The sequence below is a fragment of the Pocillopora verrucosa genome, chromosome 11, assembly GCF_036669915.1.
Source record: "Pocillopora verrucosa isolate sample1 chromosome 11, ASM3666991v2, whole genome shotgun sequence".
Classification (NCBI taxonomy): domain Eukaryota; kingdom Metazoa; phylum Cnidaria; class Anthozoa; order Scleractinia; family Pocilloporidae; genus Pocillopora; species Pocillopora verrucosa.
The window spans coordinates 12,507,178-12,528,524 of NC_089322.1; the positions used below are offsets into that span (position 1 = coordinate 12,507,178).

General features: G+C 35.0%; 1 protein-coding gene across 2 annotated transcripts in view; it reads left to right on the forward strand.

Annotated features, from left to right (window-relative positions):
• Window positions 1–21,347, forward strand: part of LOC131795843 (protein polybromo-1) — a 33,459-nt gene that overhangs the window by 471 nt on the left and 11,641 nt on the right. The window contains exons 2-32 of one of the 2 annotated variants that reach the window (XM_059113448.2): window positions 2,972–3,069; window positions 3,303–3,360; window positions 3,727–3,904; window positions 4,348–4,373; window positions 5,184–5,340; window positions 5,709–5,872; window positions 7,484–7,552; window positions 8,469–8,567; window positions 8,913–9,001; window positions 9,536–9,663; window positions 10,269–10,398; window positions 10,524–10,593; window positions 10,728–10,826; window positions 11,093–11,185; window positions 11,749–11,988; window positions 12,259–12,312; window positions 12,431–12,508; window positions 12,984–13,073; window positions 13,759–13,822; window positions 14,371–14,458; window positions 15,282–15,384; window positions 16,035–16,088; window positions 16,902–17,069; window positions 17,509–17,560; window positions 18,028–18,110; window positions 18,281–18,342; window positions 18,582–18,624; window positions 19,054–19,140; window positions 19,805–20,023; window positions 20,858–20,946; window positions 21,251–21,317. In XM_059113448.2, the coding sequence (XP_058969431.2) occupies window positions 2,972–3,069; window positions 3,303–3,360; window positions 3,727–3,904; window positions 4,348–4,373; window positions 5,184–5,340; window positions 5,709–5,872; window positions 7,484–7,552; window positions 8,469–8,567; window positions 8,913–9,001; window positions 9,536–9,663; window positions 10,269–10,398; window positions 10,524–10,593; window positions 10,728–10,826; window positions 11,093–11,185; window positions 11,749–11,988; window positions 12,259–12,312; window positions 12,431–12,508; window positions 12,984–13,073; window positions 13,759–13,822; window positions 14,371–14,458; window positions 15,282–15,384; window positions 16,035–16,088; window positions 16,902–17,069; window positions 17,509–17,560; window positions 18,028–18,110; window positions 18,281–18,342; window positions 18,582–18,624; window positions 19,054–19,140; window positions 19,805–20,023; window positions 20,858–20,946; window positions 21,251–21,317 (3,099 nt within the window). The remainder of the gene's footprint in view (window positions 1–2,971; window positions 3,070–3,302; window positions 3,361–3,726; window positions 3,905–4,347; window positions 4,374–5,183; window positions 5,341–5,708; window positions 5,873–7,483; window positions 7,553–8,468; window positions 8,568–8,912; window positions 9,002–9,535; window positions 9,664–10,268; window positions 10,399–10,523; window positions 10,594–10,727; window positions 10,827–11,092; window positions 11,186–11,748; window positions 11,989–12,258; window positions 12,313–12,430; window positions 12,509–12,983; window positions 13,074–13,758; window positions 13,823–14,370; window positions 14,459–15,281; window positions 15,385–16,034; window positions 16,089–16,901; window positions 17,070–17,508; window positions 17,561–18,027; window positions 18,111–18,280; window positions 18,343–18,581; window positions 18,625–19,053; window positions 19,141–19,804; window positions 20,024–20,857; window positions 20,947–21,250; window positions 21,318–21,347) is intronic. The other variant, XM_059113449.2, reaches the window with a different exon arrangement.

Sequence of the window (21,347 nt, forward strand, 5' to 3'; positions counted from 1 at the left end):
ACAAACGTGTTTTTGAACCTATCAGTGTTTATTTTAGGATGGTGACTTGTCTCTTTCCTCAGATTGTACTTGGTTAATTTCTTTTTTGGCATTATAGCTCTTAAAGGGTGTATTGTATTATTAAAAACATTCTTGAAGATACGCGTGTCCTGTTGAACTAACAATTCATAAACATTAATGTGATCGGATGTATACTTGCGCTTATAACATCGATCTAAGAAACATTGGATTGTTGTTAATTCGGAATTTACAGCGCCAAATACGGACAGCCCGTATAATATATTTGGTAGAACCAGATTTAGAAACAGATGGTCTATTTCGGCCTGATTGTACCCTTCTTTCCTTAAAGATCTTAAAATGAACAGGCACTTGTTTGCTTTAATTAGTTTTTCCCGAATATGTGTTATGAACCTACTGTCTTCCTGAAATGTTACCCCTAAAATAGTAAGCTCTTTTGTCTGTGGTATTCCAGACACCATCGGAAACTCTATTGTACAACCTTTCTTGCGGAAAATGATTTCCTTGCACTTAGATGGATTGCTACACATACCATTACTTCTAGACCACTGGGAAAACTGATTAATCAGTGTGATAGAATTGTCATTATCACCTATCACAGGCGAGATAATGGTTGTATCATCTGCATATTTTACCAGCACGCTCTTATTGTCCAAGTGTATCTCTAAATCACTGAGAAAGACATTGAACAAGTGCGGCCCGCTGACACTTCCTTGGGTGGTACCTTTGTTGACACTTTTCCATTTTCCAATAAACCCATTTCTAATGACTCTCTGCTGCCTGTCTTCCAAAAAGCTTAGATACCAGTTAACTATAAAAGGATTTAGGGGGAGTTGCTTCAATTTGTGTGAGAGGAGATCGTGTTTCACACTATCAAAAGCCTTGCTGAAATCCATAGCGAATAGGCGTACCGCTTTGCACTCTGGGATATCAAGATATTGATTGACAGTATGTTGGATAGTCAGTAGAGCATTGGTACAGCTCCCTCCCTCTATGTATGCAAACTGTGAGATCCCAGAATGTTCATCGAAGGTCTCCCTTGCGTGTGTTCCTAAGACAGCTTTCTCAAAGCACCTTGCGATGACAGGTGTCACATTTATTCCGCGGAAGTCTGATATTCCCTTAGGTATATCAACCTTCGGCAAGGGGTACAGGTCTGACTTTTTCCAAGAGACAGGCCAGGCGTGTGTTCTAAGAGACAGATTCCAAATCCAGGTGATCACTGGAACGAATAGCTCGGCGTGGTCTTTCCATATAGTATACGGGATGCCATCTGGTCCGGTTGCTGTTTTCTTTATACGCATAAGAGAATTCAGGACTTGTCGCTCTGAGATTTCTGGGACTTCCTGATCTTCACTAATCTCCAGAGGTGTTGGCTTTCTGTAGGCGTGGTCAGTACATAGGTCTGTATCATGTCATTACTTTTCATTAACTTCTTTTCTTAAGACAGCGCATTTAAAATTGAACGAACAGAGCCTGATTTAAAACACCGTGACAGAAATTATAGAGTGACGATAGAAATTAATTAAGTCCTGATTTCTGCTCTGTTTTCGAAAGAACCGAGTGGAACCTGGGCGAGAACAATACATTTCCCGGGACTTTTAACCTAATAAACCCATGTTAGGAGAAGAAGAGAAAAGTTTGTAAATAACGATCCACGAAGCAACTGATTTACAGGCATTTTGAATATTTTTCTAACATCCAAACTGGCTCTATCACATTATAAAACCTGCAGAAATGTGTTGTTAGCTTGTGACAAAAATGTGAATAGGGTATAGCAAAGATAAAAAAAAAAAAATGTTGATTTTAATGCTGGAAGAATAACAGGAGTTTAGTCTTGGAAACATGAGTTGTTATTGTTTCTGTTTTTCTTGTTTGAACATTGCCATTGCAATTAGGTTATTGTGTGCTAGACTTCTAAGGGTATAGGAAACAGTGACATATGCAATGCTTTTCAGGGGGACTTTGATGAGCAATTCATAGAGTGGTGTATTAAATGATAATAATTTATTGATTTATAGTGCGCTTTTTAACTGCTGAGTGATCAGAAGTGCATAAATGTTTGAACAGAAGAATAGGAAAGAAAAAAACTTTTGTCTTGTGGGCTAGCTTTTAATTATAGCTCAACATTCTAGACAACTTTTATTAATGGACAGTTGCTCCGGTGGTAGAAGTCAAAATGTTGTTGTGAAATGTTGGACATCACATCACAAATGTGTGAACGTTATATCTGATCATTGTGTGAAATCGTCTGGATAAAGTCAAAATTTGGTTACATAGTGTCTGATGATGACAGTCATTTCCATTCCTAATGCTGGATGAAATTGTTTTCAATTTTAATATAATTATTAGTGTGGCAGTTGAAAACTCAAAGATTGGGTTCTTTCTGCTGAGGTGCACATCTTTTCTTAAATACTAAAGTCTTTATTAAGGTACAGAAAAGCTGGCCTGAGAATCCAGGTGACAAAGCCAGAGATGTTAGCAATAGGCAAGCTTCTTTCCTAGTCATCTTCCATTCACATGGAATATTCTTGACCCATTCTGATTTGTTCTAACTCTCAAAATTAAGGAGAGTGTTCATGCTTGACGCTTGTAGAATGTACTCATAAATAAGTCATTTGGGTAGCCAAGCCTCGTGGATCTGCCATAGATCAAAGCTAGACAATCATTCTTTTCACAAGGTCTGAAATATTAAAACAGAATGTAACTGTGAGATACTGTTGAAAGCTGCATGAAGGATTTTTCCAGTATTTCCATGATATAATTATTTACTTGTGCTTGTGTGTCATTTTTGGTCTGTGGAATGGGCAAGACTCTCTCTTTCCCTATGTGACAATTTGTGGAAAGGGGTAGACAAGGGTTGATTTTGAGTAGTAGAGGTAGTTTTATGATCCAGAAAGATGAATCACTATATAACATGAAGGGTTTCTAAAAGTTGTTTGTTTGTGTACAGGCTGACATTTGTGCAGAATTATATGAAATCATCAGGAATTTTAGAGATGACAGTGGAAGAATTCTTTGTGAATCCTTCATTCGATCGCCAAAGAGGAGGTTTGTTGGTTTTTTTTTTCCCTCACATTGTACATTTTGTGCAGTGATTCATAAAGAAGTAATAATTCTGATGAAAGATAGTATTTTGGTACTGATGAATTATTTCAAGAGTGCTATTATGATGAAGTTACATGAAGTGATTTTTATAGTGATTGTTATAAGTTATCAGAGATACACTGTAAAACACAGGTACAGCTTGCTACATTGTTACTGTGACTGGTTTTGCTTTTTAGGAACATTCCTGAGTACTTTGAAGTTATTTCAACTCCTATTGATTTGTTGAAAATACAGGTAAAGAATTATTCCAACCTACACCTTAATACTTACATGTAATAAAAGCAGGTTCAATCATAGCCTTCATTCCATTGTTTTAAAAGATGAAAGTAAATGTAACTTATGAAAGTCAGTTTCAGATTAAGCCGAGACCAAAACTTGTATGGTCAAGGAAGTTGTTACAATAACAACAAAATTTTATTTAGATTTAATTTGCTTTTTTCTGTTTTCCTGTGTATTGATTATACAAGGATGCATGTATGATTTAGGTTTCTAAAGATAACTTCTAGGTCTCCTCTGAGTGCTTGATGTGAACTCTTTCAAGAAACCTTGGGAGAGGGCAACGTTGGAGTCTGTTTAAGGGATTTGTTTTCTCTTTATTAGCAACGTCTGAAAACAGATGAATATGAGGATGTTGATGCTTTTAGTGCTGATATACAACTGTTATTTGATAATGCCATCAAGTTCTATAAGTCTGATGTTCAGGAACACCAGGATGCTATTAAACTCAGAGAGGCTTTTGATGAGGCAAAGACAAGACTTTGTACTCAATTGGATAAAGGTAGTGTCCTATAGCAGAATGTAAACACAGAACTCCTCTAAAAGAACATTTGTTTACTATAGATATGTTTTGGACTAAGTGTGGCAAGGAGAACCACCAAAGAGATATCAAATATTCTATTCACACCTGGTCTTACACTTGTTTTTAATATGGATCAGTTTTAATAAATGCAGACATTTAATTTGTTTCTTTACTTAAGCTGCTTACTGAGTCTCGTCAACAATGCACTTACACTATTGTGTTGTATGGAAAGAAGGATATTTTGTAAAGCTCTCTAATATTCTTATTTACAGTTACCAGTCTTCCACTTTTCTGTCATTAACCCAGCATCTATTATGTCATACTCTGTACAATTTCAACAATTTTTAAATACTGTATGTAATATTCTGCAAGGGTCATGGAATATATCTCACAAACAGTAATCTTGTGTTTCATTGTTCTAGGGGAAGGAATGTTTGATGATGATATGGTATGTGAGTTTTAGTTGGAACTTCAAGAGATGATTCTTGCCAGGAATATTATGCACGACTGTGTAGACTTTTAGTCGCTGTAATAATATACATGTATACTTTCTCACACCCTTGATCACATAACTTTCCTCAAGGAAATTGTGGGGCCACAATTATAACCAACCCACAGAATATATGAAATTGTGAGCCAGCTTTTATGCCTGCTTACATTTTCTTTCTTTTTTGTGTGTGTGAATGTGTGTGTGGTATAACTGAATTGCAAACATTGCTGTCCACTGGTTTTCACTTTGTTTTGAATAACTAAATGTAGCCTATGTAAAGAATATCTTATTTTTTTGCAAATATTCAGCACTTCAATGGTTTTATGTTAGAAAATTAAACCTTCTTCAATGTTGACAAAGGATAATATATCAAAGAAAGCTCTCAGAAAAGCAAATGTTTTTGCAAAGGATACTTCATGTTCAGATGGTTTTCCCGACAACCCTCAAAATCTGTAAAATCGATTAGAAAACCCCTTTAAATGTAGAGGGAACAATACAAGACCAGTTTGACTAAAAAATCCCAAATCCACTTTTCTATACATGCGGCAAAATACATTACATCATTAAAATTTAAATCACTTGATTTGACCATTAAGTGCGCACCTGTAATTGAACAATAAAAATGAAAAAAGTCCATAATTACGAGTGCCGGGGTGTAAGTGCCAACTTACTTCTTTCAAAGTTTTTTATCAATTCCACAAATGCAGAAAAGGTCGCAACACTTCATGTAGATCTGTTATTTAGTGAGCTATTTGCTATTTTTGTTAGGAAGGAGATGGCAATGATGATGAAGGGGATGATGATGGTGATGAGGAAAGTGAGGATGAGGACAAGACAGACAAGGGCAAGCAGTTGTTTTATAAGGATGGAAATGCATTTGGAAAAAGACAGTCTGGTGTCCCAGCAGGTCAGCAGGCGGGACAGGGTTAGAGTCAGATCTGTTTAACTCCAGCATTAGGAGCTGCTTTTTTGTGTGTGGAGGAGATGGCAATGAGGTTATCCATCTTTGTGAAACAAGTAAAAGAGAACTTTGAGAAGTTAAAGAACCAAGCTTTTTGTTTTAAAATGTTTAAAGAACTTTTTCTGCAAACCTTTTTGTTAGCCATAAGGTCTTCATTTTCTCTTCTTTCATATAGCATTTTTGTAATGGTCTTGGACCACTCATAAAAGGGATTCTGACATTTTTCAGTTTTTAAATCATGGCTGTTTGCTCTTTGTAGGTACCTCTTCTTCAATTCAGTGTTGTTAGATTAATTATCATTCTGGGTTATTTTTCAATTTGGACTTTTTCAGATGAGGATGATAATGAATCATCATCCACACGAGATGATGACGAAGCAGATTCTGCCTCCAATGTTCTCACTTACTGTGGGGAACTTGTAAGTGCAGTGTTGGAAATGAAAGATAACCATGGAAGAGTTATTTGCCAGCTTTTCAAGAAGATACCACCTGAATCTGTAAGTAGCATTTTAAAGGAAAACATCATGAGCATAACAACTCTAAAGTAAGCACATAAGAGCTGTATGTTTTCTGAGTAAACATGCATGATATGAGACGGTAAAAGGCAAAACAGACACTAATGGTTATCCGTTTGAACGGGTAAACTGTTTTTTATCTGTTCGTCATCCGTTCGAACGCCTAAAAAAATCCGTTCAAAGCATTTGACAAACCGTTCGAACGATTTGCATATCTGTTCGAAATATATTAGCATCAGTTCAAAGTATTGCGACATCCATTTGAACGGTTCTGATGTTCGTTCGAATGGTTTCAACATCTGTTTGAACAGTTTTTTCTTCTGTTCGGCTTGCCCCTCCATTCGAAATTTTTACTCATCCGTTCGAATGGCTAAGCAAACTGTTCGAATGGCTAATCAAACCGTTCAAATAATTTATTCACCCATTACCTGCCCGTTCGAAATTTTTACTCATCTGTTCAAAGGGCTGACCAAACTGTTCAAATAATTTATTTCTCTGTTTGAATGGTTAGGCAAACCGTTCACATGCTTCAAGGACCATTCATTAACCATTCGTCATCTGTGTGTTTTTGCCGTTCGAACAGTTTTCCGTTAGTGTCCGTTTTGCCTTTCATGGTCACATATAATTTGTATGTGCATTATGGGAAGATGTCTAAGTTTTGCAAAAAAGTTTATGATAATGTTTAAAAAAATTGGGTAATGTGAATCATATTTGAAAACCATTTGTAAACAACTCTAATGTCATGTCCTACAAGATTCCTTAATGTTTACAGTTCAGGAAAGGTTTCACTTAAAAATGGTTTCATGAATGCATTTATTTATAAGCTCTAATTGGTTGTTGTGTTGCTTCATTATACTTCATTTATCTTTCCATGGTATACTTGAAAAAGAAGTGGATGAATTATTTTTACTTGTTGGGCTGAATCATACATGCAGTTTGATTGGTTCACAATTATGATCTGTTACAGATGCATAGATGACATCCCCCCACTGACAAAATTTTGTTTCTTTGTTACATGAAACAAATAGATTCCATTTTGTTGTTGTATCAGAGATCACCAAAGACATAAAAAAGTTGCAAGAACATCTGTGACACTTTTTGGTTCTTATCATATTTTGCCATCATCTGTGATCTATTTATAAACAGGCACAGTGAAAATGGAACCTATTTGTTCATTGTTTGAATAATTTAGAATTTTTCCCACGTCTGAAACCAGAGCTTTCAACTTAGCAGATATTCAAAATTATGAAGAAGCTAAGTAGAGTTTTGAAAAGTTCAATTTGGGTGCAAAGAAGCTAGTAATGTTGCCCTAAGCTATAATTTTATGATAGTGCTATAAGTCTAATGTGTACCCTTGTATAATTTATTTCAATACACATGTAGTACTATACTAAAAATATAAGTAGCTTGCTCTGGTGAAATCTGACTATTGATTAGTGGTAACTTTTATTAGTGTGTTGTAAGTATGGTATTGCCCTCTGCCTTTTTCCAATTTTAGTTTATTAATTTTAGTGATTGTTACTTGTATTTCACCAAGTGAGGTATTCATATCAGGATAGAGGTATCTCTAATAATCCCAATTCTTCCCAACAGCTTTATCCAGAATACTATGAGATCATCAAAGAACCCATAGACTTGAAAACAATTTGCACTAAACTGAGAGTAAGTATCTTTAATTCCCTTTGCACCCTAAGAGTAATATATACATCTTAACTCTCCCAACAGTTTAACAAGTTCTTGATTGTTAAGTTTTCAGCACCTTAGGAATTGTGTAGAGAACTGTATGAAGAATACATGAATATGAACATACTGATGTAATATGACTTGTTTGGTGTTTTCATTTTTCCTTATGTTCCCATCAAAATTTGTTAGTTTTGATTGAAATATGTTCAGTGATCTGGTGTTGAAGGAATATGTGCTTGCTATGTTATGAAAAGAACACATGGAAAAGGATATCATAGGCTGCAGGCTGTGGCATGAGTGTTGTTCGTCAGCTTGGGCAAGCCTAAAAGCCAGAAAATGCTGCCGGTGGCTCAAAGATTTTGCTTAAAGTGAGACTTTCTTGGTGCCCTGTAGGAATGGTTAAAATCCAATAAATTTCATTTGATGCGACTAGAAAGTATTAGATAAATCATGCAAAAATTGTGAAATCAAACTGAAACACATCCATCAAGTTGTAGTTATTCTTTTTTCTCTCAAAACTGTATTAATGTTCAACTTGTTAACATTGGAGTCATGGCTGCCATTTTTGGGAGCCTTTTGTTTTATTTGTTCCTGTAAGTTTTCCTTGCATAAGCACACTCACTCTTTTGATTAACCCTTGAACTCTCAAGATCTGATTGCTATTTCTCCCTTTGGTGGCTTCAAATTTCCTTGTTAGTTAGTTACATGTATGAGAATTTGATGTTAGATAAAGATAACAACTTCTACCAGATAAATTTGAGTATTGGCATTATTTGTGTGCTGGATGATGTGTAGAGATTAAATGGAGAATTTACTTGTTAATCACTTTCAGCAGTCAAAGGTTTAAGGACTTAAAGTTTTGAACTTAATTATTGACCCCTTGTTGTTCCACCAGAATAACCAATATGTGAACCTTGAGGATGCTGAGAAAGATCTGTTGTTGATGGTCAAGAATGCCCATGCCTTCAATGAGCCAGGCTCTCAAGTATATAAGGTTTGCCTACCTTTAGTTAGTTATTTTATAAGCCACATATCAAACTAGGAAAAGTACTCTTCAAAGGCATAATTATCAGATGCAAAACATCAGTGATTTTGGTCCTAATTGGGACATAATGATAAATATAAGACAAGTGCGGGCTCATCAATTAAAAAAAAGACTATTATAAAAAAATTCCTTCACAGATGTATTGTTATAAGTCAGAGAAAGAAAGTCACAATTTATTAAACAACACGATTTCTCTCCTCATTTCTGCTTTGGGAAAGCTTGCAATACGAGTCATTTCTTTGGTGAATGTGTTGTCATGTTCAGAGCTTAAAAAGCAAATCTGTTTTGATGCAGGATGCCACTGCAATTAAGAAAGCAATACAGACAAAGAAGGCAGAAATTGATCACACACTGATGGGTGCCAAGTCAAGCAAAAGATTAAAGTAATCTTAATTAGTTACTTATTAATCAGAATTAGTTTTATGTCAATCATTGTTCCCTGTCATCTTGTAGACAAAAATTTCAATAATGTTATTTTAATTTGAATGAACTGGATTGATCTATCTTCCTTATTTTGCTGTTCTGAACTTTTGGAGACAATGAATTTTGACTCTGCTTAATGAAGTTAAACAGTACAAGCTAAATCCCTCTGATGTAGATAACTGAATATAAATGGAAGTGCTTTTGTTAAACTGGAGAGAGCCAGTGAATTACCTAGGGGAGAGAAACAGAAGCCTCTTTGCAATTTTTTTTTGTAACAAGAGTGTGAATGAGAAGCAAGGCAGTACTGGCTCAAAGGAGCAGAATGGGGGCAGGGAAGGGGTTGTGGAAAAACAAAGGGTTTCCTACAAATTCAAGCCAAAAGATTCATTGTATGCATAGAAGATCCATGGTTTCCTAAAATCTCTGTTGTCATGACTTAGTGTGAGTTGATTGGAATATAGTACTGAACTTATTGATCATTGTGCAATAATTAGAGCACGGAGGAGCACTGGTAAAATAAACACTTCAGTAGTAGCATTCCTTGAGGAGACAGAAGATGGTTTGGAAGAAAGGGCTGAAGTGCCTGAGGAAGAAGAACACCATACAGAAGACAGTTTACATGGTTAGTTAACATTCATTTTGTGTGGAAGAAATCCCACCTAAGCTGTCCTCAACTTCAATTTTGACAAACTTATGGCCCACACTCTGGAAATGCAAAGATTATACATGATTCATTGTTACATTAAAATTCACAAGGCAAGCGGGTGGACAATCAGACATGATTTGATTCTTCTCTGGCTTAAAGATTTAATGAATATAACCAAGAAGTTACAATTCATAGACCAAACATTTCAATGCCCCTGTCTGGTGCCTTCATTAAGGGTGATCTAATCGCTGTAACAAGAGGTCCTTGTATATTATGCTCACTAATTAGTCTGAAGAAAGGGCAGCTAATCAGTGAGCATATCAAAGGACCTCTTGTAGCAGCAATTAGATCACCCCTAATGAAGGTATTAAACAGGAGTGTCAAATAATGGGTCTATGAATTGTAACTTCACTGTTACATTCATTAAATTTTTAAACCAGTGTAGCATCAAACCATGTCTGATTCATTGTTGTTTGAAAATTAATTTTGAGGTGATGATCACTATTCATTATAATTTGTCAGAGGTACAGACTTTGTAGTTTGGGATTATATATTTAAGTGCTATTTTTTTCTTTTGCCAGGTGATGAAGATGGTAGTGGAGATCAAGACTCAGACAATCCTCTTATGATGCTTTTTTCTGAGGTTTATCGTTTCACTGACCCAACTGGCCGTACTCTCTCAGAGCCTTTCCTCAGGCTGCCATCCAGGAGGTTTGTGTTTCTTATTGTTTGATTATTTTTTGATGAGTGTTATTTTAATTAACAGGTTTTAAAATTCATGTCACTTTGTGAAAAGATGAAACAATTTCATTTTGTAACTTTTTCATTTACCACAGAGCTTACCCTGATTATTATGAAGTAATCACACAGCCTATTGCTTTGTCAAAGATCAGATCTCAAATAAAGGTGAGGTACTAAGGAAACCATTTGGTCTTAATTTTTTTCTCAAGTAGAAAAAATGGATGACTATGTCAGTAATTTTTCTAGAAGTGTATGTTTTGCCATTATAAATAAATTGTTTTTGGTTGATTCACTTGTAGACTGGTCAATATGAAAACATGGAGGACTTGGAAAAAGACATGGACTTGTGTTTTCAGAATGCACAAACATACAATGAGTCCAGTTCAATGCTTTATAAGGTAAATACTTTATAGATTGAAATAACATGCCTATGTAAAGAAACTTAATGGGAACTTCTTGAAAGGAATTCATCCCTTTTCAATGGAGAAAATGTTGTATTTATGTGTTACTTTGTCATATCAGTCTGACCTCTTCATTCAAGGATTTCCACTTAAAAAGTTTGAATCCAAACCAAGTTATAATTGAGGAGCTATGTTCGTTACTAATTAGTTAGTAAGAGTGAAATTGCTTTCAATTGGAAACCATTCAAATACTCTTGTAACAGGATGCTCAAAGGATGCAAGAACACATGAAAAAGAAGAAGGTTGAGATTTTGAAATTTATGGAAGAGAAGGGAATCAGTTTGGAAGATTATAAGGTAATTACATCAGAGTTATGATATTATGATGATTTATCTTTTTTTTTACTGTTTGATGCATACATTAATCAACAGAATTCTCCTTGCGTAGGAGCACTGCTAAATTTGACTGTCAGTTGTTTGCTCCACTGAAACTGCAACAGAAAATGTTGTTCTGATGCATGTCAAGGTAGTTACTCTCAGACAAGGTTATTGTAGGAAAGAAACTTGTTATGGAGTTTGTGTGAACTCAAGTTGATGAAATCATTGGGACACACCCAATTAAACATTTACTGTCATTGGTAACCTGCACTGGCCATCTTAAGTTAAATATTAAATAAGTTTGTATTTAAGCATTAAATCACAGGGTTCTTGTCATTAACAACTTTACAACGCTAGGTGGGATGTCAAGAAAAGAGGGTAAAACCTTATTACAGTGTTCTTTAGTTGTCTCTAGCATACCAAGTGTGGAAGATGCTTCCACAGTAAATGTTATACTTTTTTCTTTCTTTTTAGTTTTACCTCTTTTTGCTTGACTTTAAATGGTAAATACATTTATCTCAAAACTTTTTCGCTATGTCCAGAAAAAGAAGAAGGCCAAGAAATTGGAACCTGAGTTAGCAACAATAGCAACAACAACAACAACAACAGCAGCGACAGTGACAGCAACACCAGCAAAAGAGGTTACTGGTGGAGTAGTGATTGAGAGGAAACCAAAGACAGAGATTAGAAAACCCAAGAAAACCAAACGTGTTGAAGAGGTTGACCCTATTTTGTTGAGAAAAAGAATGCGTCAGCTATACAAGGCTGTGGTGAATTACCAGGTTAGTGTCAGATGTCAGAGAGTGAAGGTTCCAATGACTGATGGCACAGGCATGGGAAACATTTGAACAAGTACCAGTAATTTGATTTTTTCAAAATAGATTGTGTATAATTTCTGCAAATTTGGTTTTTGGTTTTGGCTAGTTATGGTGGTCAATGTGCGAGTAATGACAGAAGTATTTAAGTATGTAATATTTAATTGATAATGTCTTGCTTGCCAGCTTGCTTTCCAGTTAGTGAAGATGTGTGTCTCTCTTTGGATTCCCCTTTAGGATGAGAATGGAAGATACCTTTCAGCAATATTTGTGGAACTTCCTTCAGCACAGGTCTGACATTATCAAAATACATCTTTTAAGCATTTTGATTCTGTGGCATCCATTTCCATTTTATGTCTAACACACAATGCAGGCTTTTGCTATTAGTTAAAATAATTTGAATCACCAGGATTATCCAGACTACTATCAAGTCATATCTGAACCAGTGTGCTTGAGCCAGATTGAGAACAACATCAGAGACAGCAAAGTGAGTGTGGAGTTTTTCATCATGCGCTTGTCTTGTCATCTACCTTGAACCTAAGTTTGATATACGGACTTTGCAACATCTTAGATTTTTTTTGCAACAAATAAATGAAAGAATGTTAGTGATAGAATACCTTCTCAACAAGAATGTAAAGCCATTGCATTCCATAGGTTTGACATTATCATCTGAAGATACGTTTGTTAAGTATTGTGATTCTAGGGCATCCATTTTCACTTGAGGTTTAACACCATTAGCATTCCAGTCATACATGTCCTGTCTTGCTTCTCTTGTATGTGAATGGCAGTTTGAAATGTCACTATAAAACTTTGTGTATATGTGCATGTAGATATTAACACAAAAATGAATTAGATTTCTGATTTACATGGGTTATTTACCTTGGAATTGACTCAATATATATAATCATCATTAAAATTGTTGATGCTGCTTAATATTTTTTGTGCCAACTGTGTTACTCTAGTATTCTGGGGAAGAAGAACTGATGCTTGACTTTGAAGTTATGTTTGACAATGCACGTTATTACAATGAGGAGGATTCCCAAGTGTATCAGGTACGCATGTGTCTTTCATAAGACATTTATGATCTTTTAAAGTTTTAAGATGAGAGAGAGGAGATGCAAAATTAATGAAGTTTAACCATTATCATTATTGTTTATCACTCTTTCATTGTAGAATAATAAGCTAAACATTGCTCTTTAATCACTTTGTAAATTGCATTATAACAGCTTAAACATTTCTATGGGACTACTGAAGAGCTCAAGAGGTTTAACCTCAAAAAGACCAGAAGGTGTGAAATTGAAAATTGACGAGGAAGGCTTCCACTATTTCTTTTACTAGATTCCCTCATATCTTTTAACATGTAGAACCAGTACTGGAAATCAAAGGGCTTAGAGATCAGAATAACAATTTCTAGTCCTGGATTCTATAACCTCCACACTTAAATTATAAATCCTTATGTTTGTTCTAAAAACTGTTTGTGAAAATGTGGCTGCATTTCAGCAGACAAGCAGCACATCCAAGATTTCTTTTTCTCAAACTCTTATGGAAACCCTGACCTGTTGAACAGACAGAGACCAGAAGGAACATTGAAGCTCTTATCAAATTTATAAAAAACAAACAAGAAAACAAACAAGATGATCAACTTCTGGACTATTGGTCTGTGATGGGTTGACTGTGAGGTTTAACATGGTTATTTTGATTTTGACATTTTGATTTTTTAATGTTGTTTTTCGAAAGGATGCCTGCACTTTAGAAAAAGTGCTTAGAAAAAAGAAGAAATCACTTGGTCCCCTTCAGCAAGGTAAATTGTTTGGTTTTATAGACTTTTTTTCAGTAAAGCACTTTGATGATGATGATAATGATGTTTTTTTAACAACTGCTCCTGTATCCATGAGATGTACTGATTCTATGATTGTCTTCAAGCATCACAATATAATGTGCTGCATTTTGGGTGCAAAGTATTTTCATTCTCATTTGTAGCCTTATATGATACAAACTACATTTTACCTTTTTCAACCAATGCTTATTATTCCAATTGCACCCACACTATCCTTTAAAAGATGTGGGTGAAGACTCTTAGATCCCTGGTTGGAATTCACCCTGGTGGTAGCATTTGTACTCTTGTTGCTAATGAATTGTGCCTGGGAAGCTTGATAGTAACCTCAATTTATGTGGGCAATTCTGTAATTTTAAATGCCATGTACCAATGGTTAACCCTAATGAAAATCAAATCAAATCATTTTGCTATCCTCTAAAATGATTGATGTTAGTGTGATTGTGTTGTAACCCTCAGCTTTTCCTTATTGATGCCTTTTCAAATACCCATTTGACTTTCTCTTGATATGAAAGCTCCTTCTCAAGCTGCTGAACCACATGCTGGGACATCTCAAGTAACACCAGTTAAGCAGGCAACACCCACCAAGTCTGGGAGAATATCGTAAGTTAAGAAATCAATCTTTTCTGAGAAGCTTATTAATTGATAGCCTTTATTTTATTAATTAAGTTAAAGTGGTGGATGTAAAATTCCCCTTTACCTTGCAGGACATTTCAACCCTTCCCTTTTAGCTTTTACAGTTTCCACCTTGTTCTATGGTTTCCAGCCTGCCTGTTGTCTTTTTTTCTCCCACCTTTTGGGCCTCTAGATACTATTTTGACTTCCTCCTCTTGTTAACTCTTATGTAAGATGTGTAAAGTCATTTGTATTCTGTGTTGTGTCTTATGAAGTTTTGTCCATTTTATACTAGAGAAAAAGTTTATTTCTAATTCATGTGTAAATTATGATCTTGATCCTCCTTTGTTTCCTCCAAGATACAGGGGATTACCTTTGGTGAATTCCTGTCATGACTTGTAAAAGACTGTTTTACAATGTAATTTGGTTTTATTACCTGAGTTGATAAAACAAATGCAAATTGGCTATTGCAAAAGAGTTTTTAAAGGTGACGTTCCAAGTGTTAATCCTTTTCCATTCACTCTGAGGATGGGCTTATGCTCAAAATGTTCATATTAAGAAACTCTTCTCAGGGGCCAAGTTACATTATCAAATCAGTTGATAAGACCAAATTATCTTGTTATACTCCCACTAACGCAGCACAACAGTTTCTTTGAACCCTTTATTGTTTAGTTGTTTACAAGTACCTGTTATGTTACCTCAGTGGAAGGGATAGTTTACCATTGGCAAAATATGAAATTTCCTTTTATGATACCAACATTAAAAAATGATTGTTTTGTCTGAAATATATATTTTTTTGGTGTTTCTACAGATCTTCACCAGGTGCAGCCAAAAAGTACAGTCAGGTGCCTTCTGCTACCAATGAATTGAAGGAATTGTGTCGGGAATTGTTTAATGCTGTTAAAGACTGCACTGTAAGAACTTAAAAATTTGGAGAGTTTATTGAGTACATTGATCAGTTTTCATGAGACTTTGTTGTTACTTTTAAGTAGTTGATATGGTGTTTATTAAGTGTTTTATATGATAACATCTTTCCAAGTCCTGTAGCTGTTTCTGCACAAAACTTTTCATTTCTACTTTTTTAAAGCTTTTTACATAAGATAAAAAGCTCAAGAGGGATTAGTGTTTTTCAAATCATCAGCATTTTTAAAACTCATCCAGAAGTGTTAAGTAATCATCATCAAAGCTGAGTATTTATTTCAATAAAACCATAGAAGGTATAGCTGATCAGGAAGGCTGTGGTAATGTGCAGGCATGTTGAAAAAGTTTCCTTTCCTTAGGGAAAGCTGAATTTGAAAAGGACAGCTTTATTATTATTATTATTATTATTGTTATTGTTATTGTTAATGTTAATGTTAATGTTAATGTTAATGTTAATGTTAATGTTATTGTTATTGTTATTGTTATTATTATTATTGGCCTGATTCTAAAATGGAGTGAAAATGTTTGCTTGGGGACTCACTGGCTTTCACTGGCAATTATGACTTTTCATGGGTTGAAGATTCATGACAGAATATTTTGCACAATGTGGTAAAGGCTCATATTTTTGCTTTGCTGTATACAGGACAGGCATGGAAGACAACTTTGTCTCATCTTTCAAAAGTTGCCATCAAGAACAGTAAGTGCATTTTTTTGGTATTTCTTGTTGCATATTCAAAATTGATGATAGCAACTAGTGAATCTGCAAGAACTTATGACTAGTAACTGTTAAAGTTACAGAAGATTACTTGGCCACATAAACATTTTGTTGGTTTTATCTAAAAAATTAGTAATATTCTGTGATGTAAAGAAACAAATTGTTGCAGTTTAGGATGACTGAAACTTGTGCTGGGAACTAATGTCTGTGAATTCTGTTCATGCATTATGATAATAAACAGGACCTCTAAAGATATTTTTATTTTATATTTTTACTAAAATATTTGAGTGATACCATTGTTTAACGTTAAGCAAAATTTAACCAAATTGTTGATAGTCCTTAACATAGGATACCTATTGCATAAAAACAATGACACAATAACACCACTTGAAGTCATGGATTTTGTGAACAAAGGAAAATTCACAAAAACTGCAAAAATTAAAACCTACACAATTCTTATGCCACATATTATGGTATATGAGTGATAAACTAAATTTGGGAAAATTTTTGTGCAGTATAACTTCCTCATCATCATCATATTCCACCCTCTTTCCAAGACCAAAGAATAGATATTAGCTTAGAAGTACTCAAACTGATGAGACATTTATGTGTTATGGTACTGATGAAAGTAGTGGACTAAGTATACCTGAGTAACCTTGATGACTGCTTTTTTTTTAATATTTCCAAGATTTTGGAATATATACCATGAGAGTCATGGTTATAACTGATTTAAAAATAAGTCTGAAGTAAAGTTTGAAGTTCCATTCCAGTCTGCTTTGGTTTTTATTTTGACAGGAATATCCAGACTACTACACGTTGATAAAAAAGCCAATAGACATGGCTAAGATCAACTCCAAACTTTATGGGGATCAATATCATACTCTGGATGACTTCCTCTCAGATTTTCAGCTTATGTTTGACAATGCTTGTCGCTACAATGAACCTGACTCTCAGGTCTACAAGGTAGGCAGTCCACTCAAATAAGTTTTGTACTACACTCATAACCTTATTTTCCCTTGTAAGATTTCATGAGTTTTCAGTTCAAAATAAAATGCTTTAATCTCTTTTTGGTCAAGATATCAAAAATGATGTTGATCTGAATTGTTTTTTGGCTTCAGATTTAATTATGAATACTAGAAAGTTGAGGCTGACAAAAGTTCAATACCTTAAAAGTGCAACAGATAGTTCTGAACTCAACACTTATTTAGAGGGTTAAAAACTGTCAGAAATTATTACTCAAGCTTGTGTCAAGTAATATGCCTTACAATCTAATTTGAGGCCCTATGACATGATTAATGTTGAATTTTCTGAATATGAGTGCATGATTATGAAGGAATTAAAATTCACCATTTTGTATGAGAATTTGAGAGACACAAACTAATCTTTAATTGTCCCTCACAAGGATGCTTTGAGCCTTGCCCGAGAATTGTTGAGAAAGAAAGTAGAATTAGTTGGTAAGTGTGTATCAGAACGTAGTTTTTCACAAAATGTGTAGCATTGGTGGGACAAATGTACTGTTAGTAATTTTCTAATTCATGAAAGTTAATGCATAATGTTAAGGTTCTCTCATGGAGGATGTGAACAATGAGGACGATTTTTAAATTTACAAATATGCAAAAAAGGGCAAAAATACATCACACAGAAATGAAAAAAGGTTGCTTTTTTTCACACAAGCTTGGAACAAAGAAAATAATCCCACTGAGAATGAGAACCCCAGTCCTTGTGTTGTGCAAAGGTTTATAGAGCTTTTAATCTGAAATTAATTTTGATATGACTGATTTTGACATTCATTTTGTGGCAGATACTGTAACATGAGACTCTTACTCTAAAGTTCAGTGAATCTAAAGACAATATTCTTTTTTTTTTGTAGAAATTAATGGCATTTTTTGCTTTCTAATATTTACTCTACTTGTATGTCTAGGGGATGAGAGTAAAGTACCTAACATGCAAGATGTTGTTCGCAAACTTTTGAATGCTTTGCATCAAGCTGTGATGACTCATGTGGTAAGATTGTCTTCTCTAATCTTTGTGTACCACTCAGCTCCCCATTCCATATTTGCATGCTCCTAGAGACATTTTAAGTTCTGTTAATAACATTGTAAAGGTTTCTTTATTGATAAAGAATTTTTTGCTGTTTTGATGGTTTCTGTACAAATTTGTATATTTGCTTTCAGGATGACGAAGGACGCTGTTTTAGCGATTCTCTGGCAGACTTTTCTATACTTCAACAAGATAAGTAAGTTGACTATTTTGGCTCTAACTGGTGTACATACATTGTTTGCCTAACTTGATATGGAAATACAAGCAAGTCTATGTTACATCATAGACCCAGTTTTTTTGGGGGGACATATGGTGTTACCCTGTGTAAAACTTGTGTGACACAGGATTGCTAGTAGAATTAACTAGAAAACTATTAAATGACAGAAAATAGTTAGTCTTATTGTTGCAATTGATGTTATCTCAATCCTATTGCAGGAGACGTTTATCCCTGTCAAGCATTGGAGAAGCCCTCAGAAAGGTATTACAAGTATTTATTTTCAGGGGAAGTGCTCTATATTATTTTACACTTGAGTTAGTGTTCACGTTGAAGAAATCTATCAAGTTCATAGGGTTAACTAGTGTGCTGTTCAGCAGGAGCAGTACCAAATATTTTAATGTCACTTTTTACCATTGCTGCTGACTACATCTTCATTGATTCAAACATACCTTAACCCTTTACACCCTAACATCAGTATTCATATTCTCCATATTGTTCACTGTACATTAACTAAGGTGTTGACCAGGAGAATTTGTCTAACAATCAAGAGTTTCTTTAGTTGGTGATCATTTCCTTTATTCTCATGACATGAATGTGTGATTCAGTGGTGATATTGTAGGGAGAAATTAGATGTTAGTCACTCTTAGGGGTTAAAGGGTTATTAATATTGAAATGTTCACTTTGTCTTAGGGACAGTACCACAGATTGGACAGATATCAAGAGGATGTTTTTGCAATCTTGGAAAAGGCTAGGGAGGTGTTTCGTTCAGATACTGAGGTGCTGTATTTTAACTCCTATTTTTGTGTGTAGAATTAACACGTTTTCACAAATGTTCTGAAGTATTGTAATCAGATGGTGTAATCACACAGAATGGTGTTATCACACACCTGTTATTGGACAGTTACCCATCAAAACGCAACTGTGATGAAACAGTTCCAGTCATGCTAGTCATGCTGAATGCACAGTATCGAATCCACCAATTACAGAATAGACCTACATTAACCATATCAAAGACGAACCTAGGGCAGCTTTTAAAACAATCACATGTCGCACAATCGCAATGTAGAAGAAACTGAGTGGAGCGTACTTAGTTTTTGTTTGAAATATTTTGACTGCAATCGCTCAGCCTTCACTAGTCTGTTAGAGTGGGTTGTTGCTGTATAACCACTTGCTCAAGATGGCCCTCCAGCGACAGTGTGAAATAAACATTTTTGCTTCATAAATATATATGTATACACCCATCTTCAAAAACGTTGCAATTTGAAAAATATATGAAATATAGAAACCTTTTGTTTTCCCTTTTTGATGAGAAAACAAAAGGTTTATATATTCATGTATATGTTCAAATTGCAACGTTTCTGAAAATGGGTGTGTATATAAATATATATATATATAGTTCTGTTGTGATAACTTATATCAATTGTGATTTTGTTTCTTCTAGATGTATGATGATGCAGTAGAACTACAGCAGTTTTTTGTGACTCAGAGAGATAGGCTGTGTAAAGACGGAGAGAGGTTTGTTTCCCCAGCCCTTGTCTTTATTAAAAGGCACCTACTCCAAGATCTGGACGAGGAGAGAAAATCAAAAGCTGATGCGGAAGGCAAAGAAGATGAAAAGCAAAGAGAGCTTGAAAAAGGAGAAGGGAAACAAAAGTCTCAAGTAAGTACGACATACTTAGGGTTAGGTGTACTTACCAAAAGGGAACGATTTTATTGATAGGAACTCAAATAACCGTAACCAGATTTTATTACTGGCACTATTTAAAATGACGTGAGGGTTGTTTCTCTGTCAGTCATCAAGACGAACTCGCCAAACTGCCCTTCAAGTCATTTGGGTATTTATAGCTTAGAGCGACTTGGATTGTTGCTACTCCAAATGGATGGAGTGTTACTCCTTCCCAGGTTGCACCAGCAGTTAGTCAAGTTTCCCTGAAAATTTGCGGGTACCTTTTTATACTCTGTGCAGAACATAGCTCTGAACACTGGCAATTAGGCGTCTATGTCTCCCTTTAAGTTTGTGTATTTTATTCAAATACTCTCACTCAGATGTGAAAAAAATACAAGCGAAAAAGCTTGAAGTGTTAACCCTTTATAGCCTAACATTTGCATTCGTTTGCTCCTCACAGAGAATTTCCTCAAAGGAGGAATTAAATGCATCGGATAATAATTCCCCCTTATTTTCCCAACTTTTTTATTTCAGAAAATTGGAATTACAAGCCTTTCCTAGAGAGCTACGTTTGTCTTATAGGAAATTGTAATGATTATATTAAGTTGGCAATAGGATATGGTGCCCTCCTATTCTGTTTTTGGTCCTACCCATGATAAAAAGAAGTGACTCCCGCGTCGCGTTCGTCTGATTTGTACAGTCACTAGTATGACTGCTCACTTCGTTGAACTTTGTTCAATCCTATCATCACAAGATATAAGATGTCTAATGACAACTGATGACACACAAGTCTTCTTTGTATTGAATAAAAATCGCCTCTTTCTACAGGTTCCAGTAAGCGATGAAGCATGTGAACAGGAGATGTCCTACAAAGACATAAAAATTTGTGTTGGAGACTTTGTATTCCTTGAACCAAGGTGAATTACCTGCTAGATATGAACTGCAAAAAAAGAACGAAATTCCCTTACTTGATTGTTTACCACCTTGCTGATTTGAGCATCATTAAGACAGTTTACGCGTCATGCTTGCAAATTGTACATGGACGTGGGACATGCCTTAGGACAATTTGTGCGATGTGCTTAATGTGAATTATCGAACGATAGGCATTCATTTCCCTTGGAGAAAAGGTAGCTGTTATGCTTTCATTACAGCAGTTTATACAACAGAATTGTGTAAATCAGAAGGAACGGGCAATTTCAACGTTTTCCTTTCACTTTTCAGGGAAGAAGACCTTCAGCCACATATTGTGTCTGTTGAAAAGCTTTACAAAGATAGTTATGGAGAACAGGTGAGAAAGCGCTGTCGCAGTTTTTTCTAG